The 15,646-nt window shown below is 45.3% G+C and overlaps 1 protein-coding gene across 2 annotated transcripts in view; it reads right to left on the reverse strand.

Moving 5' to 3' along the window:
- Positions 1 to 6,220: 6,220 nt before the first annotated feature.
- UBE2O (ubiquitin conjugating enzyme E2 O) overlaps positions 6,221 to 15,646 on the reverse strand; it is a 66,384-nt gene continuing 56,958 nt past the window's right edge. For both annotated transcript variants that reach the window (XM_079965913.1, XM_079965914.1), the window contains 5 exons: positions 12,480 to 13,146; positions 10,458 to 10,594; positions 9,445 to 9,648; positions 8,176 to 8,233; positions 6,221 to 7,076 (listed from right to left, as the gene is read on the reverse strand). In XM_079965913.1, the coding sequence (XP_079822039.1) occupies positions 6,319 to 7,076; positions 8,176 to 8,233; positions 9,445 to 9,648; positions 10,458 to 10,594; positions 12,480 to 13,146 (1,824 nt within the window). In that variant the 3' untranslated portion in view covers positions 6,221 to 6,318. The remainder of the gene's footprint in view (positions 7,077 to 8,175; positions 8,234 to 9,444; positions 9,649 to 10,457; positions 10,595 to 12,479; positions 13,147 to 15,646) is intronic.

A 15,646-nucleotide genomic window follows, 5' to 3' on the forward strand; every position in this document is an offset into this window, starting at 1 on the left:
CCCCAAGTTGTATGTAGCAGCCGATTATATTCTTAAGGAGAGATGGAATAAAGATTTACCCTTTTTCCAAAAGAAAAAAAGCACTATCTTGAAAAATTAAGGTTAAAATGATGCCAGCAGTAATCTTGATGCTAAGTTTTAGGTTGTTCCCTTGGAAAGGGAAGCATATCTTAACAAATCCTTTAGTTTGCCTGCAAATGACAGGTGGGTGGGTAACACTGGACTAATGAGAGAGCTGCTAACTTTCTCCCATAGTGGGCACACCAACAAACTGACATGCTTGCCACTTTCCTACCATACTATGACAAAACTAGCACCTCTGCTTTTCTCAAGGTATCCAGTATATCATCTCGCAGACGATTGTAAAAAGATAAGAAATGTATTGCCAAAAATGGCTGAAATGATTCCTGTCCATATTTTCATAGTTATTCATTAGGTAAATGCAGACAAAATTGGAGTGGTCCATGAAGAGTCCTAACAGAAAAGGGTGATTTTTGTCAGAGGTACCCACACATGAAGGTGGACTAACATTACTGTACTTGCACACCAACCTAATGGTGAAAAATTCAGATAATGTACAAGGATTCTTTGTTTTAGAAAGTTAAGATTAATAGCACAACTGCTTTTAAAGCTAGTGTGCTCTCTCTCTCTCTCTCTCTCTCTCTCTCTCTCTCACACACACACACACACACACACACACACTCTCCTACCAAAAAAAAAGTAGACAGGAGGATTTATTGTTAGCTTTTGATTTGTGGTCCTAGTGCTAGCTGAGGCAGATGGGAGTTACGAGTGCAACATCAGCTGGTGGGCCACAGGTTAACTGCTAAAAAGCAAGCAGCAATACAGATCTCATGACGCAGCAGTCATACCATAGGTAAAGAAATAAGAGGATTAAGTAGTCGGATGGGCAGTGATCCTGATTTCATAACTCTCAGAGCATCTGCGAGAACCATCCCTTAAATATTTAGTATCAAATTGGTGGAATTGACACAAAAACAGTTACCAGTGTTTTGCTACCGACTTCTGGGCACTGCAGTTTTAAGACTCAGATTGAACAAACTGGAACATGTCCAGTGGAGGGGGCAACTAAGGAGCTGAGAGCTCAGGAGACCAAGTCCTTATACAAAAAAGGTTGGTGGCATTGAATAGGGTTAGAGAAGAGAAAAATAAAGGACTACAATAGCAATCTTTAAATATTTGCAGGGCTGTCACATAAGATGATGGAACAAGTTTGTTTTCTGTAGTTGCAGAAGGTAGGACCAAAACCACATGCCCTGAATTTCAAGAAAGTGGCTTTGGACTAAACATTAGAGAACTGCCTGATTGTATAAGCTACCTGACAGTGGAACAGACACTGTCTTAGAAGGTGGTGCATTCTCTTGCATTATAAGTTTATGGGCAGAGACTGGATGGTCACCTACCAGGGATGCTGTAGTACCAAGAAGTTGGCCTACACAGCCTTGAGATCCCTTCAAGCTCTATGATGCTATGAAATCACATTTGAGTTTATGCAGAATATGTTTAAATTAGTACATTACCATATTTATTGTTTTTATCCTACAATTAGCTTTGATTGCACAGTGGTACCTTGGTTTACGAACTTAATCCATTCCGGAAGTCTGCTCTTAAACCAAAGCATTCTTAAACCAATGTGTGCTTTCTCATAGCAGTGGGGGACTCAATTTACAAATGGAACACACTCAACAGGAAGCGAAACATGTTCTGCTTCCAAGGCAGCGTTCTTAATCCAAGTTGTTCATAAACTAAGCTGTTCTTAAACCAAGGTACCACTGTGATAAAGAGACAATAAGCCAAGATTTTATAGATAAAGCTGTATGCTGTAGCGCATACACTAGCTCTTAAAAGTTTCGTTATAGTTGAAGCCAGTGTATGGTCCTTGTGACAAGAGCCACAAATGGACCTCAACATGTTAACAAACCAGTCTGAATGCCTGGATTTTTCAGCAAAGGCAATGGCTTAGTCTCCCACCCTGCCTTATATTAAAACTGTTGGAGATTCTGCCCTTATGGTGATGAGGCCCGGGGTCTGGAGGCCTCTGCAACATATACTGGATATACATTGCTTTGAAGCCAGGCTGGTGCACATGATAGCACAGAATCCCAGGGGACACGTAGCATAAAAGGTTATGCAGAGGCCAGATGTATGAGTAGTCTCCACTCATACATTCTGCCTCTACAAGGAAAAAAAGGGTGATCAGATTGCAGAGCATACATGGGGGGTGGGTGGGTTGGGGTTTGCAGTCTTATCACACCAGGCAACAGCGGAACTAATCTTCAGTAGACTGAAGGATGGTGATTGTGATGAAACATATTGAAAGGTGGGGAAGAAGAGACACTCTTTCTTACCCATATCTCTTCTATAAAAACCCTTGAAAAACCATAATCAAACTGGCATTTTTTTGTTTAAAAAACCCCAATCAGTTAAGACTGCAGCAGTTCTTATTTGAAAGCAATGAATGATGACTAGCTAGTTCAATTTACATGGAAAAAAGTAAACATGATGCACAGCACAGCACAGTGCTGAGTGGCATGTTTATTGGAGCAAAGGAACTGGCTTATATATTTTTTCTGGAACGTCTAGTTCTTTCACCCCAGATAACAAATTCATATGTTTGTGTCTGACCTGTATAACCACAGGAGTCATGTGGTTTGAATGCTCCTCTATACCTTGATTGCACTGTCTGCCTCCTGACTCGTATTCCTGGAAGAGAACAGAAACTAGATGATCAGAAAATGTGTAAAGAAAGAAAGAAAACCAACCCTTCCAGATATTAGTTTTACATGGTCATGAATCACTCCTGCTAGGGTCAGCGAGTACCACCACAGAATTCTAGTCCACTGATATTTAATAATGCTGTTTACATTTGATGACCTTTTCAAATAACATTTTACTTTCTGCTCCAATGTGGGGCCAGGGAGGCCGAGCGAGGACACAACATGGAATACTGAGAGTTGGACATTAGGATTTACATGTGTACAGGACTTGCTGTGTCCTGACATTCCTCTCACCAACTGGGCAACTTAAGATCCCAGTTGCTATGGTTGAAGAGCTGAGGTGTGCGCCTGGGTTTTCAGAAAGGAGACCTATGAAAAGTTCAGACTAAGGCATTGTCACCATTCTTAAATGTACGTACACACAGATGTTGCGAACCATTTTCATGTTTTCTTTGGTAAAGCCCACCGCTGAGGGTTGCTGGTAGAACACAGTTCCAGCTATGTGAGTACACAGGTGGATGTGTCATTAGTGTGCAAAGTAACACCGAAACTCACAGAATACAGTGAGTACAGTCACTGCCTGAGTCACTACACATGATTTTGAGGGCTTCCTCAAAAATAATAAAGTAACGTAACACTGAAACACATACCTCAATAGGACAAGCAAGAATTGGACACCAGATATGCTTAAAGGGTCTCAAAGGGAAGGATTCCAGGGAAACTTTGCCAGTGGGAGACACAGGTAGAGAGTGACTCACAAGCTATAGGACTGGTCCCCCTTCCCTAGATGACATATAATAGACGGACTGGCAAAGAAGCTTCCTCCTTTCCCAGCCTCTTCAGGAATACCTACATCCCTCTTAGTTGTGAATGAGAATTCTAGTTATATACAAATCTCGCCAGATGGACAGAGACACAGCAAGCACAACCAAACCTATTCACAGCGGCAGAACGTAATGGCAAGCCACTTTCTCTCCTTTATTACTACATCTTAGTTAGCCAAACAAAGTTTGCAAGTAAAAAAAGATTAATCACACAATACTTTATACATATATTGTAAGCAACCAAGCATTCACAGCTGCAAAAGTAACACACCTCTAAGCATTGCCCCAATATGACAGCTCCATCAGTTTTAAATACTGTACAGAAAGGCTAGAAATTCTTTTTTCTTTTTTTTGTAATATTTCTTTCCCCTCCCTCCCCAGCACTTAAACAGATAAGATTTTAAATTTATACATCACAATCATGTAGCCCATCTCAAGACTAACAATGTGCCTCATGCTTTGGCTTCTTGGGGTGTTTTAAGCATTTGCCTCTTGAAAATTTCTCTTCACTCTTTTATTACGTACATACACCAAAAAGAGGTTATAGCTGCACGGTGTGTGCTCACCAGCAACTGCATAACCTAGAGCTTCACATTATTCAAAAGCTTATAGAAAAAGAAAGTGTAAACTTCTGTGCATGCCTCTGGTGGGGCCTGACAGCAAGGATAAGGGACAGTGCTTGATGGATGCAAAAGATGGCAGCAGATCCCGAGGAGGAAGGAGTAAGCAAGATCTTCCCATGATACAGATTCACACAAAGCTCTCAGTTGCACTCTGGAAAAAAGGGAGTCCCCTTGAAGCTCAGCTCTCTGCAGTCCATAGCACCATTTGGCTCCTCCCACCTTGCTCCCCTACTCAAAATGGAAGAGTAGCCATTTCTCAAAACAGGCTGGGCAGCTAGGTGATTGGTGGATTGGGAAAGCTTGCTTGTTTTCTTTAGTATGTCATCATAATAAAATACGTGGCCCTTTCCTCTGTCTCTTGGGGAGAAGAGGCGCCACGACCACATCTGCATGAGGAATGTGATGACACATAGAAACACAGACAGATCCCCCCCTCTCACTGTCTGCCCTTTCACACAATTAACAGAGTGTCTGGCAATGCAAGCAAAAAAGAAAAAAGGAGAAATCCTTTCTTGCCCCTGTCCTCAAAGGGTACTAATGTCAACTTAATTTCTTTTGCTGCTCTTTTACCAGCATGGCCACAAAAGATCGCATCCTGCAGCCTCCCAACTGGAAAACCGCTACCTCTCAAATCTTAATCTGCAACACTAGAACAACTAACTAATATCCGAGTAAACACAAGATTCGTGTCACCCTGTTCAGCTTCTTCAACTAGATTATTCAAGTGGGAGGGCGAAAGGGGGGCATCCAGGTCATGATCAGAGGAAGGAAAATACAAGGGTGACTGTGACGCCGTGCAAAGATGTGGGTGCGCTGAACAAGGAACAGAATGTAACCTCATCTAGGATGCAAAAATATGAATGTATCGCCACTCATGATCTGTACCACAGCCGGCAGGGAGCTGGCAGTGGTGGTTGCACACAGCCTAGGATCAGGGGATAGGAAATAACAGTGACTCACAATAAAGGCTGCAATTGTAACTTAAGAATGCTGGACTAGGGAAACCCATTGTCTATATTAGCGTGGAGGCTTGTTGCTATAAGGTTGGTGTAAGTCCATGGAGATACAATGTCGGGCAGAGCTGCCACTTTGCAAACACCTAAGTGAAAGGCGAAATCGGAAAATGTGGGCTGCACCATGCAATCGTTCCAGCGGCATCCTGAGGTACCTCGGTGTACAGAGTTGAGTTGGTAGCAGAGTGTTCATGTATGCAGGAGAGTAGCAGGCTACGCTATATGCACTATTCCCCTCTCAAGGCAAAGTGGAAAGAGATATGCTGTTCAGAAGAAATTGTACATTTTAAATAAGACAGCAGGTAATCCTCAGAAAGCCAGAGAGGAGGTGCTGAGTATGGACCACATCAAGGACAGCTCACCTAGCACTTAGCTTCTGTCTCAAAGTGGTCCATACAGTCAAGCAAAAACAAACGCCTGATATTCACCACTTTGTGGCTCTCTTGCAGGAAAAGTCCAAGCCTACACCAATTTCCGGGGAATTTATCTCCTCAGCTCACAGCAGCGAACCAAATCAAGAAAGTGCTCAGGACTGGCACAGAGCTGAAAATGTGGGCTATTCAGGGCTTTCTAACTGACCGGCTTTAGTGACATTATGTCTGAAGGTAGAGAGGAACACTGCATCTTCCTCACAAGATATAAAACCACAGCACTGCATCTTCCTTGCAAGATATAAAAACAAGGCTTAAATCAAAAGCCTTCTCGACCATCAAGATCACCCATAGCACCCAAGAGGATCACCCAGGGAAGAGGGAGTGCCTTTGCACCAACAGGAGTTGAGAAGATCCAACGCCAGCTTCGCACAAGGTCTGGCATGGAAAGGTCACAGCTCCTATTCTCTCAGGATCAACCTGGAAACAGGAGCATGGTGTGGGTGGGTGCATGTGTGTGTGTGTCGCTGTGCAGAGTTGCTCAGCCATCCTGGGCACCTGGAATGTGGGAGGGGGGAAAGAGAGAGAGCCTAAAATGAGTTATGGAAGCTTCTGCTTTCTCTATAACAAACCAAGCCGAGGAGGAATGAGTGCACTGAGAGTCTATTTATTGTTAACAAGTGTTGCTAGCTGCTTCCTCCTGGCTTCCCCTCCTTTTCTGCGCGTCTGCCTGCCCCTAACCTGATGCTTCATTTGTCTTCTGTCCACTCTGGGATGTTGGCCTCTACTAAGGCAGCCCGGTACTGCTGCAAGACTCCGCGGATGCTCTTTATAAACCCCTTGGACAGTGGGAAGAGGGGGAAGCCGATGTCGGGGTAGCCGCTCCTCTCCGGAAGAAAGCTCCTGTAGCTCTTTCTCCTTTTCTTTGGTTTCACAATAGGCTGAGCAGCAGAGTCTTGGGCAGCTTTACCCTCCTCCGTTGGGTCTCTGGCAAAGTGCGTTGCCCTGGCTTGGCCCATGCTCTCCGAGTCTGAATATTGATGGGCGTCGCTGGCAGCAAGCGTCGACATCGCGCAACCAGAGTCTTCCAGCTCTTCCTTGCCGTCAGGCAACTGGCTAACTGCGGCGGCGGCAGCAGCAGCCCCTAACTCCAGCTCTCCCAGAGGCCCCATGCCATCTAGAGGGCTCTCTGCCAAAACACCGCAGGCTGAATGCACAAAGGAAGGCTCTCCCAGGCTGATGTGGTCATGACTCCTTTCCACCAGCTCATTGGTCTCCACCCAGGACTCAATGCGGTGGACCAGGCGCCAACCGTTGCAGCAGAAGTGCTCAAAGATCTCCTGCTCAAAGACTTCCACCGGCTTGCGCAGCAGCTGCATCATCGACTGAACGACCCGGATCAGAGCCATCTCGTTGTAGCAGCGGCTGTTTTCGTAGCCCTCTTGCAAACCGCGGTCACTGTCGAAGCCAGCCTCATTGTAATAAGGCTCGTTGACTAGGATAAGCCCTGATGTGAGAAAACGGAAGGGGAGGAAGAACAGGGAGCAGGGAGAATAAAGAATTTAGAAGGTTGCAGTGATGTGGGAAATGCACACGGCTGCCTTAGAGCAAACTATGGGACACGACTGGAAAAGGGAAAAAAGGCAAGGAATTAAATGTACCAGGAAGATGAAAGCACTATTTAGAATTTAAGGGAGGGGTGGAAATAACCTCAGTTTTGAAAAAAACAAACTAAAATCCTATTTATTCAGGCTCTGAAGCCCAACAATTACTCCAAATTTAAGGTGGTTTTAACACCCATTTCAGAATTCTAACCCAGAATTACTAGGCTCATTATGTAATGAAGCTGAAACCTCCACCATGCAAAGTTTTGATGAAAATTAAAGCACAATTCCATAGGGTGACAGCACTTTTGGAAAGTTTTCTTTTAAGAAAAAAAAACACCTCTATGGGTTTTGGATGCCTTAATTACTGCCAGTAGACAAACTGTTCTAACTGAAAGTCTTCCTAGCTTCTTTAGAAAATGGTTATAGTCCAGGCACACTAATTATGTTAAAATATCACAACAATTTCTCATGAGAAGAATGCACTTCTTAATGTCTTCTACCTGCATGAGACCCATTGTCCCCTGAAATATACATCCTACACACAAAGCTACTCATGTAGGCGCTCCAACCTGCCTCTGGACATGCCAGGTTGGGTCCTGAATCATATGCAACAGTGGCCCTTCCCTTGGAGCAAGTAGACTGCGGAATGCCCACCTGCAGAGAGCAACAGGGATGCAAAATCCACCTATGCAAAAATAAACACTGTGTGGGCTGGCTTGGTTGCTTATTGGCTTTTAACGGCCAGCCAAGCTCAAGGAGTTACTTGCAGCTCCTTCTGTGAGCTGGCAGCTGTCTAGGTGGTGGTGGTGGTTTTCCTTTCAGGACATGAAATAGAAAGAAAATGCGTATGGGCATCCACAATTATAGGGTAATGAAATTAGCCTACAAAGTCAGCTAGCTGCGGAAGAAATAGGTTATTCTACCTATTTTCTCATATTCCCTTGCTGAAGGGTACTCTTGGGCCCCACGTTTCTCCCCTGCTCCAACACTGGAATTTACCTTGGATTGAGATGAGTACTTGGAGAAGGCTGGATTTACTGGTCCACCTCTCTGTGCCCTGGAATAGACAAACAAAAAAGTAAGCCAATGTATTTAATGTTATTTATTTTAAAGCTTTACATGAGAACAATGAGTTTAATATCATGTGGATGGGCTGGGCATTCTATGGAATTATGGGTGTAACATCGGCATTATGTTAGAGGCAGGTTCCAAGACCTGCGCTGATGCTCAGAACTGTGGTGACGCCACACATGGCAGAGCATCACCTTCTAGGTTATGTGGTAAGGGCTGCCCGTAGCATTGCTGGGTCCTGGTGGCCGGAGACCACACTGCTCCACTAGCCCAAAGATCACTGCACTGAAGAACAGGGCTGCTACGTGAGCTGCACGTTGCAAGCCAAATGAAGGCCAATGCAGCTGCAGAACTGGACACAGCCAAGAGACGACGCTGTTGCGACAACGCACCGTATTTTTTCGCTCTATAAGATGCACCAGACCGTAAGACGCACCTAGTTTTTGGAGGAGGAAAATAAAAAAAATATTCTGAATCCCAGAAGCCAGAACAGCAAGAGGGATCGCTGCGCAGCGAAAGCAGCGTTCCCTCTTGCTGTTCCTGGCTTCTGGGATAGCTGCGCAGCCTGCATTCGCTCCATAAGACGCACACACATTTCCCCTTACTTTTTAGGAGGGGAAAAGTGGGTCTTATAGAGCAAAAAATACGGTATATAAGATCTGGTGGAATGATTGTGTTTTGAGCCACAACGGATTTCAGTAGTGAGATTCCACTTATATATCATGTCAGCTTTTAATAGTGAGGTCAGCTCTAAAGTGTGTCGTGAAGAAAGGAAGTATTTTCTGATGAAAGCTTCTTGTGTCATTTTGCTATGTGTTGTTCTGCTTCCTTCGTAAACTTAGGAGCACTTCTCTGAGCTGTGGCTGTGACCGGCTGGGAGAATGGAAGCCCTTCCAGCAGAAAGCTATGGAGCCCATTAACTAAACCAATGGTTTAACACTCACAAGCTACAGTTAAGGGGTGCATATATACTTCTGAGATATGTGCATGGGCAGCAAACCGTAGTTTAGAGTAGTATCTTCAGACTGCTAGCACAGCACCCTAACCTTGTCTTTTGAGAGGAAAAGATGAAGGAGAATTAGAAGAAAAGAAGAAGAAGAAGAAGAAGAAGAAGAAGAAGAAGAAGAAGGGCAATCTGAGGCAATTTATACAATGGTACTTGGAGGAGCCAATGGAAATAGTTTGAAGTTGTATTACCTTGCCTATCCAGGTCCCCAAAAGGCTTACGCAGACTTTTCCATTGTCATACAAGTTGGGGTTCAGCCTCCCACTGCACTGGGAGAGGTAACGGAAAAGAGGGGGGACAGCCGGGTAGATGTTGGGAAGCTGGATGTCAAATAAAAAGAGGCCATCCTCATATGGTGTTCGCGTAGGTCCTTTGACGAGTGCCGAAAAGAGATCCTGTGAAGAGATCACAAGCCAAAGCATAATTCCATGAAGAAAAATCAACTTCAACTTCCGGGGAGCCTCTGCAGTGTTAACTAGGAAAATAGCAACATTACAATACATGGGCTGCATGCCAGATAACAGCACTGTGTTGGTAAAGCTATTGAACTTCACCCCCTGCTCCCCCACTTGTTCCATTTATGAAAATATCAGAGCAAAAGTACTTAACTTAACCCAGCTCCTAGAATTTAGTTCCTGTCGAGTTAGCAAAAGAGTTATTTTACTTGCTGGTGTAACAGAATGCAACATTGAAAGCATTTATTTGCCATTGCCAAGGCCAAAGAGAATGCCAGATTTCTTTTGGTGTGATAGATAACCCCTCTCGTTATTTACGGTGGCTATTTCAGTCAATTTTGTGGGTGCTTAAGGAAGTTTTCTGGAATATATTGCCATTTTTCTGCTCTTTATTCTTTTTTATAGCATTCAGTTATGTTTGAATGAATGCAAAATTTCTACACTGTACTCTATGCAAAAGTGCGAGATGAACACACAGGACACAATAATGGGATTATTCACAACTGCTGTATAAGCTGAGCAAGTCAGAAGCGGAGATGCTAGTGACTGATGGCTGCAGGAGGAAAATGAAACCCTTTTCTATCTGCCTGAAGGCTGGCCAAGGTCTTCACAAATGAACGATATGGTTCCTTCAACTAGGATGCATCTTAGACGATGGAGTCGTTGTTTGGATCCTGGCTTGTGTTTCAATGGTGACAGCTCTAACAAGAATGAGGAGTACCAAAACACTCTTGGTTGTGTGAACTTACCATTCTGTCTTCAAAGGTTTTGACCATGATACCATCTGGCAACGAGGTTGCTAGCAGGGCCATTTCTTTCCTCACTGTGCTGAAAAACTTCTTGGCTTCTGGAGGCTGGAATTCCATTTTCTTAAAGGCATGGCTATCTAATGGGACAATGAAAAAACCAAGACAGTGGGTTAAAAGAACCTCCCACCCCACACAACCATGCAATTATCCTTAAGGAGATTACCGTATTTTTCGCCCTATTGGACGCACCGTCCCATAGGACGCACCTAGTTTTCGGGGGGGGGGGGGAGGAAATCAAGGGGAAAAAATATGATTTCCCCCCCGCAGCTCTGGGAGCAGCGGACAAGCTGCACGCAGCCTGTGCGCTACTCCAAGACCTTCTCCCTGCTTTTGCGGGAGGTGGCGGAATTCCCCCACCTCCCGCAAAAGCCCACAGGAGCCGTGCGCGACTCCTACGGGCTTTTCGACCAGGAGGGAAAAGGGACTGAAATGGCCAGTCAGTCCCTTCTCCCTCCTCGGGGAAAAGCCCCCAAGAGCGGCGCGCTCTTTAAAGGCTGCGCGGCTCCTACGGGCTTTTCTACGAGGTGGGGGAATTCCCCCACCTCCTAGAAAAGCCAGCAGAAGCCGCGGATCCCTTTAAAGAGCGCACGGCTTTTGCCTGCTTTTGTGGGAGGTGGGGGAATTCCCCCATCTCCCACAAAAGCCCACAGGAGGGTTGGAGAGTAGCGACGTGCGACGCCTTCCCGCTGCCCCCCATCCTCTGGGGCTGGCGATGGGGGAAGCGCTGTTTCCCCCCCCCGCCAGCCTCCAAGCCGGGTTGGAGAGTAGCGGGATGGCGTGGCGCGCCTTCCCGCTGCCCATCCTTTGGGGCTGGCGATGGAGGAGGAGCTGCTTTCCCCCACCGCCAGCCTCAAAGAGCAGACTCTCCTGGCTTCAGCGGAAGCAACGCAAAGCCTTCGGAGCACAGGCTTCAGAGGCTTCGCGTTGCTATCGCTGAAGCCAAGGAGCCTGCATTCGCCCCATAAGATGCACACACATTTCCCCTTCATTTTTGGAGGGGAAAAAGTGTGTCTTATAGGGCGAAAAATACGGTATGTTGCTTTTGCCTAATACTGGTCAGAAATTGCTTAAAATATTATGCTAGTTGGAGAAGGAGAAAGATATGGCTCTTATATTCTACCCTTCTATTCGTGGTCAAAAAAAGCTAACAGGTGTTTCTATCACATCTTTCCTCCCAGGCCAAATAAAAAGCTCAGCCATGAAAACACTTCTCAGAGACAAAGAAGAATAATCCATGGCCAGTTATCACACCAAGATACTATGTAAAAAGTCAGGACTACCTGACTTTTACTAAACTAAATTTTACTCAATATGTAATTATTCATGAAAAACAGCAATGATAAAATACAATACATATTTGTAAAATGCAGGTAATTGCAGTGTAACAGTCTACAAATTGTAATAGTCTACAAACACCTACAGCGCCAAGGGCCTTCTTGCGGTTCACTCACTGCAAGAAGCGAGGTTACAGGGAATCAGGCAGAGGGCCTTCTCGGTAGTGGTGCCAGCCCTGTGGAATGCCCTCCCATCAGATGTCAAGGAAATAAACAACTACCTGACTTTTAGAAGACACCTGAAGGCAACCATGTTTAGGTCTGATGTTTTATCGTGTTTTTCATATTCTGTTGGGAGCCACCCAGAGTGGCTGGGGAAACCCAGCCAGATGGGCGGGGTATAAATAAATAAATTGTTGTTGTTGTAGCTGCCAAACAATGGGTTAAAATGGCTTCTAAGTACAGTAACAAAATGCAATGTGTTTTGAAAGTGTTGTTTATTTGCAACAGGCCATTAAGTGCAAGAGACTGAATGCAAGTTGAGGCACATGCTGAAGTACAGACACAAATTCTGCAAAGTTTACCTTTATCCCACCTTTAAATACAGGCTTCTATAGAATGAAAGAGGGATGCTGCCGCTTTATTGTCCAGCACTGCCTTCCCTGAAAAGCGGTTGCCTGCCACTCACCTGGGGCACACTCCAGTACAGAGAAGACTTCCCCCTTGGCACTGGTGAATGTAACGCCAGGCTTGCCTCCATTCTGCTGGCAAAGCACAGGAGTCTCGCTAGGCCACTCTGACGTCACTGGGGTCTGTGTCTGCGCCTCTTTCTCTTCCTTCTTTTCTGCCTCTGCCATGGCCTCCATCTTTTCTTCTTCCACAATCGCTACGTTGTCCAGGGTCTTCTTCAGATTCTCCTGCAGCTTCTTGATATCATCCAGGAACTTCTTCTCGCGGGTGGGCTTCTCGGGTTCGACCGTCGGAGAAGTCGGGTAGCCTGTCAACAGCTGCTCAACGGTCATGTTCTTCAGGCTCTCCAAGATCTTGATGGCCTCCTTCAACTCTCGGAAGCTCTTTGGGGTCCCTTCCTTGCCTGATTTATCAGCTGCCAAGTCGGCCACTGCCATTGCCACAGCACCTTGAACTTGCTCCTCCACCTTTTTCACCTCTTCCACAGGTGGCTCCTCGGGCTCAGCTTCCTCTGCTTTGGAGTGGTCATCTTCCATGAGGCCGTTGTCCGTCTCCCAGCTGTCACTCTCATCTTCCCACTCATCTGAGGAGGCGCCACTCGTGCTGCCATCTATGGAATCAAGGTCTGTTTCTTCATCCATCTCAGATTCTATGTTATACAAATGCTAGAAGCCAGAGAGAGAGAGAGAGCGCCATTTATTAAGAAAAGGTTTGTCATCCCACCAGTAAAAGGGGATGAGCTACAGAAGCATTTCTTCACGCTAAGGACACATCGGAAGCAGACACTGGGGGAGAAATTAGTTTGGTTTGCATTTTAATGCAAGTCTACCTGATGCTCACTTCCTAAAATAACACACGAACCAAAACACAGCTATCCTGCTCGGTGTGATGCACTTCTCTAACCAAAAATAAATAAATAAAAAGAGGACAAAGTATCTATGAGGGAAAGTGTGTGCAAAATACTTATATTAGTGAAAGTCATGTACAAAAATGCTTTCTATTGTAAGGGAAAGCTACACCCCAAAACACAGCACCAGATTCAACTAACCGGAAGCAAGACCAAGGACTTCTGCCACTGCAATGGGGCTTCCCCCTCCCACAATTCAGCTCTATGGGGAAGTTGGGAGAATCCCCAGAGAAGCGCTAAGGGGGAGGAGAGGGGAAATTGATGGAACAATCTGTTTAGTGCTCTGTGGAAACCTCCCTCATATATTAAGCAAAAACATGTACAATTTTCATGCGGACTTCAAAAAAATTGCACACATACTGATGTGGAAATGAGGAGAACTGAATTTGAGATTGAAAGAATGAGTAGCTAAGAAAAAACAAAATGGACAGATTTGCCCATCGCTAGGCAAACTCCCACTGGACTGACTTTCAGGTGGATCCTACATGCCTTGACTGCAGATCTTATGCAATACCCGTCTACAGGATTCTGAATCAGCACTTTACCCTCAAAAAGTAGGGCACCCTGGGTTAACTGGAGCAGTTTATAAAAAGACTACAGTAAGTTTGAAGATCTGCAGCAGACTAGAGCAGCATGCATTAACTCTGCTAGACGGAAGATCCCAGGATACTGAACTCCTCTTAACAAGTCTATTTACTCCATGCTGCCATTTATCACATTTCTCCCTTGCCGTTTTTGATAAGCTGCTTGATGTTTTTGTCGGAACAGGACCGAACCCTCCACTTTCAAAGTGACAACCTGTGAACTACGCAGAAATGCCTATCGCTTTCCTTCTACACGGAGCTGTTCTTATGATTCAAATAATCCTCAAGCTGCTGCACTCCACAGCGCTATGTTTCCACGGTGTGCCCCTTCTGATCTCTGTTGTGTATATTAGGGATGTGACTTTTCAGAATATGGCCCTCTTGTCCTCCACCACCCAGCCCAATTTTCCTTCTGCTCAAACTGCAGGGGGATTTAACAAAGGAGGTTACATGAGATGTACAGATACCCTTCTGCATATAGGCTTCGGTACACCTTTTCACAGATACCTGCCATGATGGAGGGGAAAAAATATATAGAGAGAGAAGCATTGGTAGCTGCAGAAGCAGTTTCCTGGGGAACCTCCATTTGCTGTGCACCTTAATCTACAACCACAAATCAAATTAACAGGTTTTTTTAAACGGTATAAACTTTTATTATCGGTTTGGTGCAGAATTGTATGGAGACAGTTGTCCTTTGTGGAAGTGTACGCCAGACCTGTGATCTGATCACATGTGACAGGAGTGGGAAGGGAGACAGCAGAGGGCTTTGTATCCCACTTCCATAGCTCAGGCACTGGACCATTCTGCTGCAATTAAAGGAGAACTGCTGGTTCAGAAAAAGAAAGCCTCGAATGCCAAGCATTTATGCACATGAACAGGCTTCGAAGGCAAAAGCAAACCACTGTGGGTGCTGGCTATAGCAGAGACGCAGCAGCTATCTGGAAATGAAGAGACCAGGCATGAGCTAAAAAGCTTTCAGTACTGCGGTCTCCTCTAACGTTGCTTTGGGACAAATTTAGCTGTAATGCCTCTCCCAGCGGATCTTTTTCACCTAGAAACACCAGCTTATGCAAGGATGTTACACACACTCTGATCATCAGTGTTCTAGTAGCAGGAAAACTGGAAATGGGGGCAGGGAGAATGGCTGCTGCACTGCAGATGCTCAAGCTAGTGAAATCCTTGGGGTAGTCAACAGTGTGCCCTCCAGATAAATGTTGGACTCAAACTCCCATAATCCTGGGCCATTGGTCATGCTGGCTGAGGCTGATGGGAGATGGAGTCTAACAGCACCTGAAAGTTGCCATGTTGCCTGCCCCATAAGCTTATTCCCAAACCATTCTATTTCATCTGCTCCTCCTCCCTTTCTCTAATTCAACTAAAGGTATTATTTTACAATCGTTCATGCATGTGGAGACATGCTAGGGCAGTGCTTTTCCATGAATCCCAGGCATCCTTGAAAGCTCATCAGGGGTTCTGTCAATGAGATCCACTGTGTACAAGTGTTTATAACATAGCTATCGGAAAAGGGCATGAACTGAATGCACCCTACAATGTGTGACAGTGTAGGCCAACAGTCCTAACCAGGACCCTGCTTCAACTGTGTACATGCCCTAGCACCTCCTCGCAAAGAATCTTCTGCAATACGTAGAGGTTCCTTGACACGAATGTAAATAT

Source organism: Podarcis cretensis (genome assembly GCF_951804945.1).
Source record: "Podarcis cretensis genome assembly, chromosome: 2".
NCBI lineage: Eukaryota > Metazoa > Chordata > Lepidosauria > Squamata > Lacertidae > Podarcis > Podarcis cretensis.